This window comes from Aplysia californica, unplaced genomic scaffold (genome assembly GCF_000002075.1).
Source record: "Aplysia californica isolate F4 #8 unplaced genomic scaffold, AplCal3.0 scaffold00314, whole genome shotgun sequence".
Lineage (NCBI taxonomy): Eukaryota > Metazoa > Mollusca > Gastropoda > Aplysiida > Aplysiidae > Aplysia > Aplysia californica.
The window spans coordinates 119,666-138,515 of NW_004797584.1; the positions used below are offsets into that span (position 1 = coordinate 119,666).

Consider the following 18,850-nt stretch of genomic DNA (forward strand, 5'->3'; position numbering starts at 1 on the left):
CTTCTTCTTCTTCTTCTTCTTCTTCTTCTTCTTCTTCTTCTTCTTCTTCTTCTAATTATTTTCATTACTTAGCTTACATCATGAGTGCCATTGTCCTCTACAGTACGTCAGGCGTGTGGAAGTTGTCTGACCAGGTGGACGAGTGGCTGAGGCTCGGTGCCACCTGGCTGGGCGGATGTTGTCACATCTACAGCTCGGACATCGCTGAGATGAGACGGGCGCTGGAGCAGCGGGCGGATGTTTCCCTCCTCGCCACGGCAGATCGGCTTGTGTAATGATACATGCGTGTGTTTGTGTGAGTTATGATGCGATGGAGTTAGCCACTGATCAGTTTTTGGGTATTTATGGAAAGAAGGAAAATTGGTCAGTCTTCTTGGTGTGTGTGTGTTACGATGCATTGGTATCTGCTGCTCGTCAATTTTGGGGTATTTTTGTAGTCATCGGTTTCCTGGTTTCTTTGATTTTATTATTTTGACGAACCTTTGATTTTACCATGATGCTGCATATTTTAGTCACAATATGGCGGAATCAAGCGCTTATCAATTTTTTGGCATAAAAAGATATTAATATCATCTTTTAGTTTGTTCATGATTTGAAGAATAAATATCCATCTATCTAGAATAGAAGTCGAGATATCTGTAATTGGAGGAGATGGGGATTGCCTAGTATTGAGGTAAAATTAACGAGGAAAAAATGAACACTTGATTTCGTCATGATGCCACACATATCATTTCGTTTTTAGGCTCGAGTGGAGCGCAATAGATTTGGAATTGTCTAAGACAATTGTTGAGGAGAAAAGTGGTTGCCTTAGACCGGTGGACGCTCTGAATGGTTTATTTATAATATAGAAAAGAAAATGAAAGGATGGGGAAAATGGGAAGAGGTTGTTTGTGCAGACGATTGTCTTGGACAGGTGGCTGTTAGAACAGGCTCGACTATATAGCTGTATGCTCCTAACTGGCTGTAGCATTGCATGTCTCTTGAGTTCTTTTAATCTGAATATATCATATCCGGGACCAATGACTGCCTTGAAGGTGTTTAAATTAAGCCTTCAAGGGGTTATTCAACAATGAGTAAACCTTTATTTGTTTACTATATTTTTTCGTTTTGTTTGTGTCATTATGTAAAACAGAATTTTATTTCTTTTGTGAAGATTTTATAAATGTCCTTGTACATGCTCCCTTTTCTTGGTTGGATTTGTAAACAAGGACAAAAAGCATGAAAGGGTTCTAACCCCGTTTTTGGGGAGAACTGAGATACACACTACACACTGCTGACACACTACACATTGCTAACTTTTTACTACTGACACAGATGCCCTGCACACTGTGTTGTATTGAGAAATGATTTGACCTGTATTTTTTTGTTAGAAAAATAATTAACAATTAACCCAGAACTTCCCCCAATGTGTCCTTTGTGTGACTATGCATATGAGACAGTGGAACACCTTTTCCACTGTACAGCCCTAAATGACATCAGAGCTACCCTTCTCCCTCCGAGACCTAACTTCGACAACACACTCTACGGAACATTACAGCAACTGCAGCAAACCTGCACTTATCACTACATGGCATTGGACAGAAGGGCGAGAGCCCTGATGTTGCTGGATCGATAACAACAACAACAGCAACTTGTAAAAACATGATAGTTGCTAGTATGTGAGTCTTTGAATCCAACTTTCTCAAAACTCTGCTTCATTGAGTGAGAACCTTGTCATTCTGAGGGCGTCAGTTTGATTCACAAAAATAATATTGTGTCACAATGCGGTGAAATCAGGCTCTCGTCAATTTCTGGGCATTTGAAATTTTTAGTATAACTTTAAAGCTTTTTTCTTTGCCTTGATCTTGCTTTTGATGAAAAAGTACCCATAAATCTCGAATAAAAGCTAGAATACTAGCAATTGGAGGAGGTAGGGCTCACTTGGTGTAAGAGGTAAAATTAGTGGAGAAAATGTCTGCTTAAGTTTAACTACAAATTTACTTTTTTTATGCCTTTGGTCAACTTTCTTCAGTGAAATCCACATGTGAATGTATATATGATATATGTGAGGCGTCGTGGTGAAATCAGGCGCTCGTCAAAATAATGATATCAAAGAAATCTGCATTTTTTGGCCGATGGGCTTTTTCTATTGGGGGGAGCTCAAGTCAATTTATAAACATATTTTTGTGTTGATTTTAGTGAAAAACATTGATTAAAGTACATTTTCAATTTAGAGACTCTCAGGCCATTAAAGTTACCAAACTTTGGTGGCCATTTTCTCACTAATTTTACGTCTTAAACCAAAACACCCTGACCTTCTCCTTCAATCGCAAATATTTCGACTTCTATTCAACTTAAATGGGTATTTTTTTCCCCAAAAGGGAGACAACAAATGAACAGGCTTTAAGATGATACCAATATCCCCAAATGCCAAAACATTGACGAGCGCCTGATTGCATCACATCATGACACATATATGTGTGTGTAAACTCAGGGCTATGTTAATATTCCTATGTGTTTTGCGTGTTTGGTGTAGTGGCCAGACGCTTTAGCATCGTATACTGAAGACCCGAGTTTGATTCCTATGTTGGGTTTTTATCTAGTCTAGTCTCTCAGTCTTTCTGCTCGGACATTGTATCCCTAACTATTGTTGACTTTTTATTTGCGGAGAGGGGGGGAGGGGGGGAGGGGGGAGGGGTGGGGGCTGGGGTTGTGAGGAGAGGAATTCGGGTTGGCACTAGAAGGGGAGGGGGGGGGACGGGTGGGGGGGGGGGTTAGATTGCCAGAAAGGAAGGGGGAATGGGTTGACTGCTGATGGAGTTGTGTTTATTTTCATAAAAAGTCATGTTCCAAGTTTTACGGTATTGCATTGCTCACTGAATCTTTATTATACTCGTATCGGGTAAAGTTGTGTTTGTTGCCAGTAAAAATAAGAATTGATATACATATATATGCTGAGCTTTCCTCTCATATGTTTATTTTTAGTGTATGGCTTTAAAGATAGCATTCCTTTCTTTCTGGTGATTTTGATTTAATTTACATGATCTCATTGTGAGTGCAAGACTTATAACATAGAATTTTATTTTTAAAGATATATTTTTTTTCATTGTCCAGATGCAGGGACCCTGATGTGGTGATTCACCACACCCACATATCTACCCATGAACATGCACATGCACGCACACATACACACACACACACACACACACATACCCACACAGATACATGCACCCGCTCATTACCCCCCCCCCCCCACCCCGCTCCCCTGCCTGCCACTCATACACACTTACTCTCTCACACATATGCACACACACTCACACATGCATACACACAGATGCATACACAAACACATACACAAACACTCACATGCACTCACACACATACATACACATGCATACCACACATACTCTTTCATTTACTTGTACTTCCTCTCTTCTACGCAGATATCTACCACTTAGTGAAAGACTCGTCCATGTGCCATTTTTAAAAGTGACGTACACCTAACACACTATTGATATATTATGCTTATACGTGTACTTATGTTGTCAGTCGTGCTTTCATTGAACATTGAACATGAGCTACATGTTTGTAATTGTTTTAGCATAACATCTGGCATCAGTGGGTGGTTGGCAGGTGCTTTTGTGTGGTTTGCTCCTTCTTTCCTATCAAACATCTATCGTCCTTATCTCGCCTCCTTCTTTTTTTGTGTTTGATTCTCTCTTGTTGGCCACCCTACCACAATATGCCGAAGGCCCAGGAAGTTGTTTCACTAACGAGGCAATCCCCAATGTCCGGATCGGATGCGGGAACAACTTTACTTTTTACTTTACTCTCTTGTTACACCTCTAATCTTGTGCACTTGTATGACCATATTGTGTTATAAGTGCCGTGAAACTGTTATAGAAACAAAAAACACATCAGTTGTATTGGAAAATGTGTGCCATAAAGAATTACATTGCACTATTGCACATTGTCACGCCGCTGTAGAATCGGGCGCTCGTCAATTTTTATGCATTGGAGCTATTTGTATCGTTTAAAGTAAACTATGTTCATTTTTCTTGCATTTGATAAAAAAAAATATCCATTTATTTTGAAAAGAAATCGAGATATTTTTTTATTAAAGGAAGGTGAGAGTAGCCTGGTATCAGAGGCAAAATTAGTGAGAAAATGGCCGCCAAAGTTTGGTGACTTACAAAGTTGCAGTGTCCTTGGAAACTGTAAATTTACGTTTGTGTGCCTTTGACCAACGTCTTTAAGTAAGCTTCCCACAGAAATGTGTTTTGAAATGGGCATTAAAGGTGTTGAGGCAAAAAAAAAAGCAAAAATTGATGAAAATTGCCCAAGTTGCGGAAAAATGCCTATTTCTTTAATTTTATTGTTCTGAGGACCATCTGATTTTGCCATGATGATACATCGCAGGTTGAGAGTTCTGAATGGGAAAGCTAGCCCACCATGATCATATCTGTAATTTGTTTAATTAATCAGAGAAAATAAATACTGAAATCCTTTGCCTGTTCTTTTATTTTGTTTTATGCAAAACACATCCGACTCTTTGGATTCACAGACTTGGTGGTCCCACTGCTGCTTTTTCTTTCCCCATCCTAATTACTACATGTATCAGGCACTTTTGGTGAAAATTACACAACCCTAGTTATATTATCGTCATTTTTCTTCTACTTCTTTTGTACGTTTGTCACTCTCTTGTGAACTGCTATTTTCGGGGTGCCTTGATAGTCGAAGCAGACTTTGTGCTGTTGAGACTAGAGAGGTGAGCAGAGTAAGCCTGGTTCCCCGTTTGGACTTCTCTGTTGACATCCACCCCTTGGCGCTAATATTTGTCCTCAGACAAAAAGAGAATTTTGCGCCCGCCACCCCCGACTTACGCGCGAAACTTTTGCCCCCAGCGCAACTTTTACCATTTTCTTGAAATCGCGAATTTAAGCCAATTTTCCGTAAAAATTGGGAAATAATAAAATTTTGTATGACCGAAACTTTCTTCTACGACGCCAAAGGGGACAATTCGTAGATCTGCCTGAAATACCACTTCCTTTGTAACCCCCCTCCCCCCCCCCAAGTGCCCATTGCGGATGGGATCGGGTCGGGATGAACGTGTTTGTTTTTGAGGCAACGAGTCAGTCGCGATCGACTTGTGCCACAATAGCTGCTTAGTGACATCAATCTGGTGAACAAACCGACCTATACCCCAATGGTCATGTTTGGACTGATTCATCTTCTAGCTAGATCTAGATCTACAGAAAATCAGTTGTAAACACGATCGTCTGATTGCTTAGCTTGCTTGGTTCCGAAGCACCAGGTAAATAGATCTAGTATAAAAATGTGTGAAAGACTTTAAATCTTAGGCTAGTAGGGTAGATATCTAGACATGGATCGATTCATCAAGAAAACCCGTTCAAAATATAAACTTACGCCTGAAAAAATGGGAGGAAGGGGGGGGGGGACTATTTACTGGCTCCTGTAAGAAAAGTGTAAAAAAAAGTTTAGAAAAAGGGGGGGGGGCGGGGGTTGGACCAATGTAATACTACACTTTTGTAAGGTGAAAAAATAGCAAGGAAAATAATTTATGACATTATTTTTTGGGGGTGAACACCCGAGTGGTCAACTTCATTGATTATGAAAAGGCATTTGACATCGTGGACAGGGAGACTCTGTGGAAACTCATGCGGCATTATGGAATACCTGACAAAATCGTTAAGCCTGTGAAGGCCACCTATGATGGAACAAACTGCCAAGTCTTCCACGAAGGACAACTCTCTGAACCATTCCAGATACAGACAGGAGTGCGACAAGGGTGCCTGCTCTTACCTTTTCTCTTCATACTTGCAATTGACTGGATCATGAAGGAAGCCACCAGGGGCAAACGAAATGGAATACAGTGGACCTCTTGGCAGCAGCTGGACGACTTGGATTTCACCGATGACCCTCACTGCTCTCTCACACACATGCTCAGATGCAAGAAAAGACCAAGGAACTCAAAGCCTATCGAGGAGTGTTGGCCTACGTATACACCCGGGCGAGTCGAAAGTATTGAAGCTAGGAAAAGTGTCAAGCCCTGCTGTGACAGTGGAAGACAATCCCCTAGAAGAAGTGGACTCCTTTACCTACCTTGGAAGTGTCATCGGTGGTAAAGGTGAAACTGAGGCAGACGTAAAAGCAAGAACCGCCAAGGCAAGATCAGCATTCAAGCAATTATCAAAAGTCTGGAAAGCAAGCAACATCTCACTGCACACCAAGATTCGACTCTTTAATTCCAATGTCAAGTCTGTACTCCTCTACGGCTGCGAAACTTGGAAGACAACAAAGACAGTGCTGAAAAAAGTCCAGACTTTTATCAACAGGTGTATGAGGAGTATCCTTAGAATTAAGTGGCAGGATAGAATAAGAAATGAAGAGCTATGGGAAAGGACAGGACACACGGATATAGAAGTAGAAATAGGACTAAGAAAATGGCGTTGGATGGAACACACCTTCAGAAAGTCCAGCGGAAACATCACAAGACGGTCACTGCAATTGAACCCACAGGAAGCACGAGGCAGGGGTAGGCAACGAGAGACATGGAGGAGGTGTGTGGAAAGGGACATGAGAGAGATGAAGCTCACTTGGAACGAGCTAGGAAGGATGGCCCAGGATAGAGATAAATGGAATGAGTTTGTATGTGGCCTATACCCTGCCAGGAGTGAAAGGCATTGATGATGATGATGATATATTTTTTTTTAAATAACACATAAAAAGAGAGTTAGCAATAGCCTACTATTCACTTAGAACGGTAAGCACGGCATATGCCGGGGGATACAATAAGTCCTGGAGCGGCAAGCACGAATATATGCCATCTCGCACTTTATACTCTGGTAGTGGTAATCTAAATGTAGTCTAATTTTGAGTGCACCAGTGCGGTTAAAGTGGCAAAATGACACCGTAATTTTTTCCTGAAAAGTTCCGCTTGTATTTAATTATTATGTGTGTATGCATGTTTTTCATGAATATTATGTAAAACGCATAGAACAGTGATTGAAACACGGATTTGCGCAACATAGTGTCATATTATTTTTGTAAGCAAATAATATAATATTACGGGTGGGGGGAGGGTAAGAAAAGTGTAAGGGGAGGGGGCTAAAAGTCCCAAAAGGTGTTCCAAAAAGGTGTAAGATTACATTGAACAACCCAAAACCACAATGGTCACACCTGCCCTATGTTAGCGAGAGTTTAAGGACCGGGCGCATGTGTCAGGGGTCAAACTGTTCTGTACTTGTACATCATGCAACCTCCATTGCAATTTATTTATTTATTTATTTTTTTTGGTAGACATTCACCTTTACTTTTGATTTTCATCTTACTAAACTCATTTTGGTTACTTTGATTGCGTTTACGCATACCAGCAATGTATTCCAATAATTCCATGAAATTTTTTATTTTTTTTTTGCTATAATGTCTTGCAACTTTTCTTGCTACTTTTGCTAATTCTTCTTGCAACTTTTTGCAACGTTTGCTATTTTCAAATGCAACTTTCTCCGGGGACAGTCACATGACCTTATGCAGTTGCGAGCGCCGTAAAAACCTTGCTAAAACTAAACTAAGACTTGATGGTGGTCTCGATAGTCCAGTGGTTAGGCTACATGATTCGTAATCGTGAGGTTGCGGATTCGGGGTTTCTCAGCTCCGCGGACCGACATTGTGTCCTTGGGAAAGGCTCTTTATGCGAATTTCCCTTTCGATCCTTTCAGAGATGGACAATAAAGTGATAGGTCCAGCCTCTTAAATAACCTAATAGTGTTGATAGGGGCGTTAAACCTACGCCATTTTCCCATAATTTGTTTACAGCAAGAATTCCAAACCCAAATTAATCCGGAGGCTACTTGAGGTGGAGTCTGAGTGAACCTGGGCGGCATCAAGTATTTCACAAACAAAACTTTCACGCATTTATTTTAAAAGTGCAACCATGATAGCTTTTTTGAAACTTGTCAACAAACGCCAGCTGAAGATGCCACACGCCTGAGCAAACAGTATAATAATACACGTGATAGTGGCAGAGAGTCGCAGCTCACTTCCTAAATGATCCGTATTAGTATTGTGTCGATTGGGTAAAAAAAACACCCTCCCCCCCAACAAAAAAGCAACAAGCAAACAAAAAACGACACAAAAAAGAACAATGTCAATAAACCAAAAAAAAAAAAAAAATCTACCCCCCCCCCCCCGAAAGCAACATCCCACAAACAACAACTACCTCTCGTCGACTCTTGGATACATCAGAAAAAGGAAAATTGTTTTTTTTCCTTTTGCATTTACTGATGTTATACTTAAGAGACCTACTTGTTTTATATTATTTGTTTAAACAGTTGAAAATGAAGAAGTCAAGACATAAATATATATCTGAAGATTCCATTTAAGACATTTTTATTAACATTCAAATAGTGACCTAAATACAACTGAAGCATTTTTACACTTCTATTAAGGTCAGAACATTTTTTAAAAGGTCTGTTAAACTTCTAAACGGGGGTTCTCGAGGCCAAGAGGTTAAGGCGTTCGCCGCCTCTCATTTAAAGGCCTCGGGTTCGAATCCGGGTTACGATGGAAAATTTTATTCTCTAAAATTATCTCCTTTCACCTCTTTTCCTGCTTTCTTGCAATGATCTGTGGTCTGCGTTCGTCTCCACGTTCTGCCCTCACCCTCTCACCTCCTTTCCCCCCTCCTCTGGGCTCTTTCTGCAGCCTTTCTACTGCTACTCCTTGGCTATTTCTGACTTCTGTCTTTCAGCCACAACCCTGATATTCTTGTAGGAAAGATCTACACCTAACCTTCTTGGACAAGGGCGAAAACACTCGGAGGTCCCGTGTGCAAGTTGCGCCCGTTTTAAAGATCCCTTGGTGGTAAAAAATCGATAAGAGTAGGCTTCGGCCGCCACTCGGGCAAAATTCTAAATTTCCTTACAACTGAAAATGTTTAATGTGTCCCGCGCGCTCATATGACTTTATGCAGTTGCGAGCGCCGTAAAACGCTTACCGAAAATAACCGCCTACATGTATGCCACTTGAATTCTTTAATTATCTTTAAAAACTTGGAAAAATGGGTTATTTAATTTGACTTTGCAGAACGTGCCCTGAAGAGAGAGCCTGGGATATTTGTAAAAAATTGAAAGAAATTCTAGCGAGATGAAAGACAGCACTGTTTAACAAGGTGCATCATGTAGTATATTAAGTTACACATTTACATCACACGTATAGCCTGTTATATTATTTAATCTGTCATGATTAAGTTTGGATAAGTGACATCGAGTAATTTTTTCAGGCGAAGGAAAAAACTGATTTTTTAAAAGGACAGCTTAGAGTTATCCGATTGTTTTCTGCTTTAAAAATTCCACTTTTTGGTTATTTATTTGAATATCAATTTTCAACCAGCATATGAAACAGAACATGTAGAGTACATTTAGTGAAAAAAAAGCAAAACAAAAAATGTAGCTAACCAACCTTATCACGATGGCGACGATATAATATGATATATATATAATATATATATAATAGATATAATATATTATTATATAACATAATATAATATTATATCATATAATAATATGGTGACATTGTCTTACACGGCCACCTTTCAGTGTCGAAGAGAAAAGTGTCCATCTTAGACAAGTAGACACCGTACACAGTGTCATTACAATGTATTTTATTTATGAAGACCCCCCCCCCCCCCAAACAAAAAAACAACTAAAGAGAACAAATAAAATCATGGGAAGTGATCGTAGCTGCAATAAATTGTGGGGGATAGGTAGTCGTTACAGCGAGTCCGAGGACTGTTTGCTTCCCGATGTGGTGCCAGCTGAAGGGCGGTTGGCAGGTGGACTCGGGTTGTCTCCTCTTTCTGTGCTGGTCGCTTCTGTCTTCTCTTCTTCGGTTAAAAATGGTGAGGTGTGGCAGTTGTCATAAAAACCCATCATTATACCCAGTGCACACGGCCAATCGAATAATTGTTGTTTTTCTCTTATTTATTTTTATCTTTCTCTTTTAAGAGGTGTTTTGTTTTTTTAGACATACAATTTACTAGATCTACCAAGTTCACATATTTTGCAAGTAGCCTGGCAAATAGTTACAGGCGCTAAATAGGACACGAAACCTAAACGGAAAAACAAACCCGAAGAATGCATTTAATCAGTTTGGGCTCTTTTAGATTTTGCCTTCATGATGAGGTAAAAGCTGCCATTCTCTCTGGCGCAATTTGACTGAATTCTATTTAATAAGACTGTGACCCTTAACATAATATGTTTGTCAATCAAAGTCTTCAGCCGAATCGGTCGCCAAAGTGGTTGCTTTTGACCGTTGCCTCAACCATAAAGGAACATCTAGTTGGCCCAGACTGCATCCAATGTATCCGACTCGCACTGTGCTCTGGGTGTCAGCTGCTTCCTGTCAGTGACGTCACTTGCAAGTGTCTGGGAGGGGGTCCGGGGGACAGCTGGCGAGCGTTGACTCAACCTGGGGGACAAGGTTTGTGGGTGAGGAAACACAAGGGCATTGTGTGGGTGAGTAAAGTAAAGACAAGGGCACCGTGTGGGTGGTTGGCGGGTGCTCTGGTCTGGTTTGTTTCTCCTATCCCATCAACAAACATCAAGCATCTATCGCTCGTCTTATTTCTCCTCCTCCATTCTTCTTATGTTAACCTCAAGTAAAACCTTTAATTTGTGGCATCAATATAACCTCTTTGTTTGCTAGGGCCGTAAAAATCTTGCTAAAGCTAAAATTGTGATACTCAATGTCAGTGTGTGCCAACCTAGAGGATATTACCCGCATATATATATATTTAATATTTATATATAACAAGCATAGTAAGGAGTCTTGACATCTGCAATCAAATTTGAGAAAAAAGTTTCGTTTCCATGGATACGCCGCCATATTGGATTTTATTGACGTGTCTTACATAATGAATACCGGACTTATCGCTCATGGAAATTGATTGTTTTTTTGCATGCGTGTGCGCAAACATTAGATCTAAAAATTCGTCTGTTGTTTTTTTCCTAATCGAATTAGAAAATTTTTAATGAATTTTTTCCTGAGGTAACATTCAAGTTTGCGAAAAATCCGTGAAAATCCACACTCCAGACACCACCAACAAAAATCTATTCCATATATCAAAAATTCAACAGAAAAATTTTTTAGTATTACCTCTTCTCTTCATTCTGTGAAAATTTCATGAAGATTGGATGAAAAATGGTGGAGTTATTCAAAAAAGTATAGAGAAAAGTAGCATTTTGAGAAAACGGTCGATAAAGGAAAATAATTACCGACTTTATGAGGAAATGGCGGTTACAAACTTGCCCGGTATGGGAAAAAATACGGTTTTTTGGGGGGTTCTTATGCTATGAAATAGTTGTAGGAGAGGCTGAGGAAGCTAAAAATTCCTACAACTCAAATTCCATGATTTTGAGCCGAATTTTGATTTTGGGCCCCCTCCCCCCTAAAAGAGATTGGGTTTGAGTTAAATGCTCAATCGATGAGACAGTCAGCGTTTGAGTTAGACTCTCACTGAGGAAGATAGTTAATTAGAGTTCAAGTTTGACTCAGTGAGTGAACCAGTTTATGTTTGAGATTTCGTTAAGTGATTAATGAGTGGATAACTGTCTCACCCATCCGAAGAAAACACAGGCCGCATTGGCGGCTGACTCCACCATCTCCGCTGAGTAGGGCTTGATCTTTGCGCGTGCGTACTGCGCCTGTTCCGGTGTGACGGTGCTGACGTCAAAGGCATCCACCCTCCGGCTGATAGAGTTCTCTCCCCGCCCACTGAGGACTTTCAGAACGAGGTCCCAGTCCTGAGGAGTGAATGAATGAATGGATGAATGAATAATTGTACTACTACTACTACTACTACTCCTGTTCCTCCTCCTCCTCCTCCCCTCCTCCTCCTCCTCCTCCTCCTACTACTACTACTACTACTACTACTACTACTACTACTACTACTACTACTACTACTACTACTACTACTACTACTGCTGCTGCTGCTGCTGCTGCTGCTGCTGCTGCTGCTACTACTACTACTACGACTACGACTATGACGACTACAACTACTACACCACTACTACTACCACTACTACCACTACCACTACTACTACTACTACCACCACCACCACTACTACTACTACTACTACTACTATTACTACTACTAATAATAATAATAAAATAATAATAATAATGATGATAATAATTAGTAGTAGTAGTAATTTATAATAATAATAAAAATAATAATACTCAAAGAAGAAGAATTTGCGCGAAGCTTAAAGACTAGAGAAAATGTACAGTGGCGTCCAAAAGAAATGTGAACATGGAAGCACCCACTCATCATGTTAAAACCCTGCACTACCCTCTCAGGCAGCATACATTTTTAAAGGTAAATAAATTCTGCATCATTTGACAGATTAATTAATATTTTGTCCATGTGGAGAGCCGCACAGGATGTGATCATAATTGACCGTTAAAAAAAGGGGTGGGTGGTGGGGGGGGGGGGGGGGTTTACACCTGAAGGCTATTTCGCTTATTAGTGATTAGTGGATAACATTTTAACAAATTTCTCTCATAATTATACAAACATAGTAAGGAGTCTTAACATCCGCAATCAAATTTGAGAAAAAAGTTTCGTTTCCATGGCTACGCGGCCATATTGGATCTTATTGACATGTTTTAAATAATGAATACCTTACTTATTTTGATGGATAAAGATTTTTAATTTTTTTTTGCATGCTTGTTAACAAACATTAATTAGGTCTACCAATTTGTCAGTTGAATTTTCCCTTAACTTTTTAATGATTTTTTTTTCTGAGGTAATCCATATTCAAGTTTGAAAAAAAAATCCGTGAAAAACCGCACTCCAGCTACATCAACAAAAATAAATTCCATATAATAGGCCTATATCAAAAATCCAACAGACACATTTTTAGTATTACATCTTTCCTTCATTCTGTAAAGATCTCATGAACGTGTGATAAAAAACTGTAGAATTATTTTTTTAAAGTACCGTATATAGAAAAACCGCGTTTTGAGAAAACGTGCGATAAAGAAAAGTATAAGATTGACCTTATGACGAGATTGTGGTGACAAGACAAACATGTCCGTTATGGGAAGAAATAAAGCTTTCATGGGTTATAATGCTAGAAATATACTGACGGTCATTAAAAACGCACCACTTACAAAACAATTCAAGTAGTGATGATGTGTTTATTTTTTTAAACAGATTGCATACCATTGCATTCTATGGCCATTGTGTGAACATTCACAGCTGAAATGTCATGAAAAGGTCAAATGGCACCGCGAGCACAAAAATATGAAGTAACAAAAGTAATTTTTCAAAAATCAGAGCAGTACATTGAGTTTTTTACACCTGCTTTAGTATTGTGTATGTCATCCATTGTCCTGAATACAATGTTCAGGATCTTCTCGTGGAATTGACAAGAGTCTGAAAGAACACCTTTGGAATCTGTACCCACTCATTTGTCAAAGAACACCTATCAGCTCTTGGAGATTGTAAAGAGGTCTTCCACGGGACAAACGGCTGCCAAGCTCGTCCCACACATGCTCAGTTGGTGTCAGGTCAGGAGACAGTGATGGCCAAGGCAGAACATCGATGTTGTTTGCCTGCAGAAAAGCAGTGGTGGCTTGAGCGGTGGGCGGGGGGGCGTTGTCGTGTTGGAATAACTGCAGCTCTGGGTGTTGACCAAATAACGGCACGACGTGGTTCTTTAAAACCTGCTGGTACGTGGTGACATTCACAGACTGGTCGAAGAAGCACAGTGGTGTGCGATAATCGTGGCTGAACGCTCCCCATACCATGACGCTGCCTCCTCCCCATCTATCGACCTCCAGCATGCATAGCGCTTGCAGGGGCGTCTCCAGACCCTTCTTCTCCCGTCAGCATGCGACTCTCGTCAACTGTAAATGCTGCCTGGCCTATTGCAAACGTTGTTGACAGTGCCTCTGTGTCAGGACAGGACCAACGTACGGGCGTATGGCTGCAAGTCCTGCTTCCCGCAAACGGTGTCGCACGGTCCATTCAGATACTGGTGCACGCCGACCAACCACTTGACGACCTGTTTCCGGTGCTGGCAGGAAACGGTCACGAAGATGACGTTGGCAAATGTAACGGTCTTGCGCTGGTGATATAACTCTTGGTTGGCCGCTCCGTCGTCGATCTGCTGTAGATTCAGTAGCTGCATTTTGTTGAGACAACTGGATTACAGTCGAGTGGCTACAGTTCATGCGCCTGGCAACTTGCCGTGCTGCCATTCCGACATGGAGCATTCCAATTGCCTTTTCACGTTCTTGCATGGAAAGTCGCGGCATTATTTACGCAGAAAAAATCCGTCGCACAGAGTAAAGAATGTCAGTTTTTGTTATGGGCGAATATAATCTCTCCTTAAAAGCCAAAAAATCTGTCTCGCTGAACAAATTTTAGGTTTGAGGTCGACATATCGGAATTTTGCATGTTGCACGTGCGCATTGACAGTTTTAAACTGGGAACTTCAAATTTTGTGCGATCGGTAAACCTCTGTTGCCCGTGAACTTTTGTCAACCTCAATTGATGTCACTAGATAGATTTTAGTCCAAAATGTGCTCAATCCAAAATGGTGCGTTTTTAATGACCGTCAGTATAGTTGTAAGTGAGGATGAAGAAACTGAATATATCTATAACTCAAAATCCATAATTGTCAGCCGAATCGGGGCATTTGGGGTGTAGCCCCCCACCCCTTCCCCATAAAAAATCAGACTAGGTAAAATTGTGCGTAAACAAACAAACGTAATAGTGTGTTTACGCGTGCACTGAGGTGCTTCAATATTAATAAAATAATATACTTTGCGTGTCAAATGAATGGAGAAATTTGTCTCTGCAATAAACAATATTATTATCTTATTACGATAGTTTCAGACAGATCTCGGAACAGATCAGTTACAAATCAAACTTGTACCTAACATTAAATGTGCTTATTATTATTTTGTTTGAGAGTCATTGGTTTTGTGTAGAGCACAAACCCTTCGAGTACGGACTCTATTAAATTTTGGACTTCATTTTCTGTCAGTTCATCCGTAATGTCACGGAGAGTTGCAAGCAAAGGGTCTGAAATGGGAACAAAGTCGCTTTTCTTCAGCTGCTGTTTCATGGGGCTTCGCACACTTGTATGATTCTTATCGGGGCTATTTACTGTCTAACGTTGGCATAATATTGTTTTCCAAGAATGTCTAGTGGCATTAGCCCTAAGAGAAAGTTCTTTGTCATGCATGCCACCAAGACGAAAATGAGGGCAAGACATGACGTTCCAGCACTTGCGCGGTGTAGTCCACGAAACCAAGCCGTCTGGTGATTATCACGAGGGTGGTTTACATTCATTCCACCCCAGATAACCCCACATCTTGGCAGTTTCGTTGCCTCTGTTGATCACTGACAGATGATTGTGTCCAAAATCTAACTGACACAGTCCATGTGCATAAAAAGGTTTGGTGCTCTATACAAAAACAATGGCTCCTAAATAAAATACTACTGGGCACATATTATCAGGTTTTGTGTGTTTTGTTTTGTTTTTGTTTAGTTTTTTGTTGTTGGTTTTTTTATGACTGCTCTGTTTTTCAAATAGTTTTAAAACATCATGAAGAGCTGCTGTTCATCGCAGAGACAATAATATTCTCGATTCATTTTATTTTATATTCGATACAGCTCCATTCCACCAATTTTGATGCACCCCAATACAGGTGCTAACACACTTTTACGGGTTTTTTTATTTCGCACAATTTGATGACCATATTCTCGGGCTACTCTCGACATAGATAAAATTATAAAATATTAATGTGTCAGCTCAGATGATGCAGAATTTATGGCATGCTGCGTGAATGGGTAGTGCAAAACGTTTAACACGATGATCGGGTGGTTACATTTGAAAGTTTCTTTTGGACGCCACTGTATAACATCATGCTGTAAGTTGTAGAGCTGCCTCAACACAGGGATGTGTGACTTGTTCAGTGCCTCGATCTTGTGATAATAATATGGCCAGTGCTCACTTTGGTCACATTTACGAAGATAACATTTTCGTACCACCCACCTACTCGTATTTTCAAGCGGGCATCAAAACATATTTATCACAGATCGAGTGATTCTCACCGCTAACAATTACCAACTCGCACGCTATAACTTATAAGTGGGTGACATAGAAAATGACAATGACAATCGTTATTTATCTCGCAGGGAGAAATGTGTTTTGGTCGTTAACAATGGCAGTAGATGTTACATATGCTAGGTGCACTGTTGCATACGCACAAGACAGGACGTTATTAAATACATGTCTCATGCGCTGAAACAACCCGCTCCGTAATACTTTCTCTCTCTCTCTCACTCACTCTCTCTCTCTCTCTCTCTCTCTCTCTCTCTCTCTCTCTCTCTCTCTCTCCCTCTTTCTCTCTGTTTCATTTGTATCACCGTGTGTTGAGTAACCTCAATACAGTTGATACGAATGAATTTCTATATTTGTCTGTTCTTGCTTTTCTTTTTTGGAAATGTATCGTATACTGCGGTAGATAATTGAAATTCCGGTGTCAGTAGGTGGCTATGGTCACGTAGCATTATTTCCGCTTTTTTTAACACATTAGTTTTGTGCAGATATTCAAAGTTACTAATGTGGTCTCTACCAATTGCTCTTGATGCATTTCTGATCAACTTGTTTATTTTTATGATGTGTTGCCTTCCCAAATTGCTACCATAACATGTGATACCAACTAGCCTGGGCAGGCATGGGTCTATCTAGTAGTAAGCTAAGCACAGTTTGGTTTGGTTCTGTCGTCAAGGCTGGCCAGATTGTCCTCCGAGGGGGGGGGGGGGGGGAAGGGGGGCAAAAGCTACCATCGTGACGTAAACCGAACGAAACTGTTGATGACCTTGAAAAGAACAAACGTGTTCGTTTTCAAGGCCACGAGTTTGGCGCTCGGTTTGAGGCAGCGGTCTGTTTGTTGTAATGTGCACTGAATGCCCATTGGCTAAATCGGTTCGGTTTGGTAGAAGGGGCTAGCCAGAAAGATTACGGGTGAAAAGCAACCATCGTGGCACAAACCGAAGGAAGCTGACGGTGACCCTAAGAAAAACCAAACGCCTAAAAATGTTTGTTTTCAAGGCCGTGAGTTGGGCGATCGGTTTGTGTTGAGTACCGATCCTCCAATGGGCACTGGGTAGAACCGAACAGAACAGAACCATTCCTCCTATGAGCACCACATACAAGTGGCCAAAAACCCAGCGTCAACGACGTATAATCCCTCACCTGTCCCTGCCGGATGGGTCTCTCATATCCCAGAAGCATCAACATGGCGATCATGGTGTTTTTCACGGCTACCGGCGGCTTCATCATTTGCTTAAGCACCTGTGCACTTACAGTCATGTCTCTGTCTCTGGGCATGTTACTTGTCCTAGAAGGTCTGGGACGGTAAAAATAATAATAATGATAATAATAATAATAATAATAATAATAATAATAATAATAATAATAATAATAATAATAATGAATGATAATGTTAAGAAGAAGAAGAACAACAACAACAGCAACAACAACAACAACAACAACAACAACAACAACAACAACAACAACAACAACAACAACAACAGTTAAAATATCACCGAATCTAAACAATCATTAATTACGCAGATGAATATTAGAGCCAACAAAAAAGGAACAATGATAGAAGAGAAAATTTGAAGTCATAACGATCTGAACATAATTATAATCATTTGACGTTGGTAACATATTACATGTACACGTATACATAATTGTATCACTACACACTTCATACAGTATATCAATATCGTATGGGTTTTTTTTGTACCGTTTTGCGTAAAGAATAGACGTTCGCTTTCTCTCCGATATTGAACGATGTAGTATAAAATACACAACAAAGAAGTAAATAATGGCTCCAGTAGCTATAAAAGGTACTTTTTCTCTGTTTCTTCCAAGTTCAATCTATCAGAAGTAAACAACAATGTATCATCATATTTACCATGACTCTTGCATCCAAGAAAACTGTATGCGTCTTTAAAGCGTTATTTCACAATTTAGAAAGTTTATTAAGAATGTTATTCGAATTTCGCAACCGAGTCCGAGGGAGATAAAAATAGAACCTAAAAGCTTTGGACGGAGCTGTCGCAGTCCAGTACTGAAAGAGATCTGGAGCCACAGACGTAGAGAGAGGGACAGATGGTGCAGTGGTCATAGAGAAGAAGAAGAACAAGAACAGGAAGATCGCGTAGAAGAAAAAAACAGCAGCTGCAACAACAACAACAAAAACATTATATATAACAACAACATAAACAGCTACTAGAAGAACAGACTAACATGTAAGTTCAACTTTGTGTCTGAGCATAGAGAAGCACGCTGAAACAATGACGGCCGTACTGAGGAGAGGTAGGCAGAAACTACAGAAGGAACGAGAAGAAGTAGGACCAGCCAATTGCACCCACCACCCACCAGCAACAACAACAACAACAATAACAAAATAAGAACAAAATGCTTTTTTAAAAGTTTTAGTAAGAGTTTTGCGACACTTACAACACAATTGCGTCTTATAAGGGTCGAAGAGTAGTGGAGTTACAAGACAGTAATAAACACATTTAAAAGAAGACAGGTAGTTGGGGACTATATAATAATATGCTCATGTTTGAATTGGAACTAAAAAAGGAGCAAACCATACCAGAGCACCCGCCAACCACCCACACGTGTGTTTTTAGTCTCAATTCTGTGGAGTTTACCCAGATAATGACTGCAGGACTTATGGCCAGGGTAGAAATCCATTGTTTTGACGGTGTGTGTGTGTGTGTGTGTGTGGGTGGAGGGGGGGGGGAGTG

At 40.4% G+C, this 18,850-nt stretch overlaps 2 protein-coding genes across 2 annotated transcripts in view; one reads left to right on the forward strand and one right to left on the reverse strand.

Annotated features, from left to right (window-relative positions):
* LOC101848599 (homocysteine S-methyltransferase YbgG) overlaps window positions 1–857 on the forward strand; it is a gene marked incomplete in the record, with an annotated part of 16,358 nt that extends 15,501 nt beyond the window's left edge. The window contains 1 exon segment of the mRNA XM_013084725.2: window positions 104–857. Coding sequence (XP_012940179.1) covers window positions 104–275 — 172 coding nt within the window.
* Window positions 858–10,014: 9,157 nt separating this feature from the next.
* Window positions 10,015–18,103, reverse strand: LOC101863993. Its single transcript, XM_005102119.2, has 4 exons — window positions 18,007–18,103; window positions 17,277–17,430; window positions 11,616–11,801; window positions 10,015–10,467 (listed from the first exon to the last, which is right to left on the reverse strand). The coding sequence occupies exons 2-4, from the start codon at window positions 17,409–17,411 to the stop codon at window positions 10,411–10,413; spliced, it is 378 nt and encodes a 125-aa protein (XP_005102176.1). The 5' UTR covers window positions 17,412–17,430; window positions 18,007–18,103; the 3' UTR covers window positions 10,015–10,410.
* Window positions 18,104–18,850: the final 747 nt, after the last annotated feature.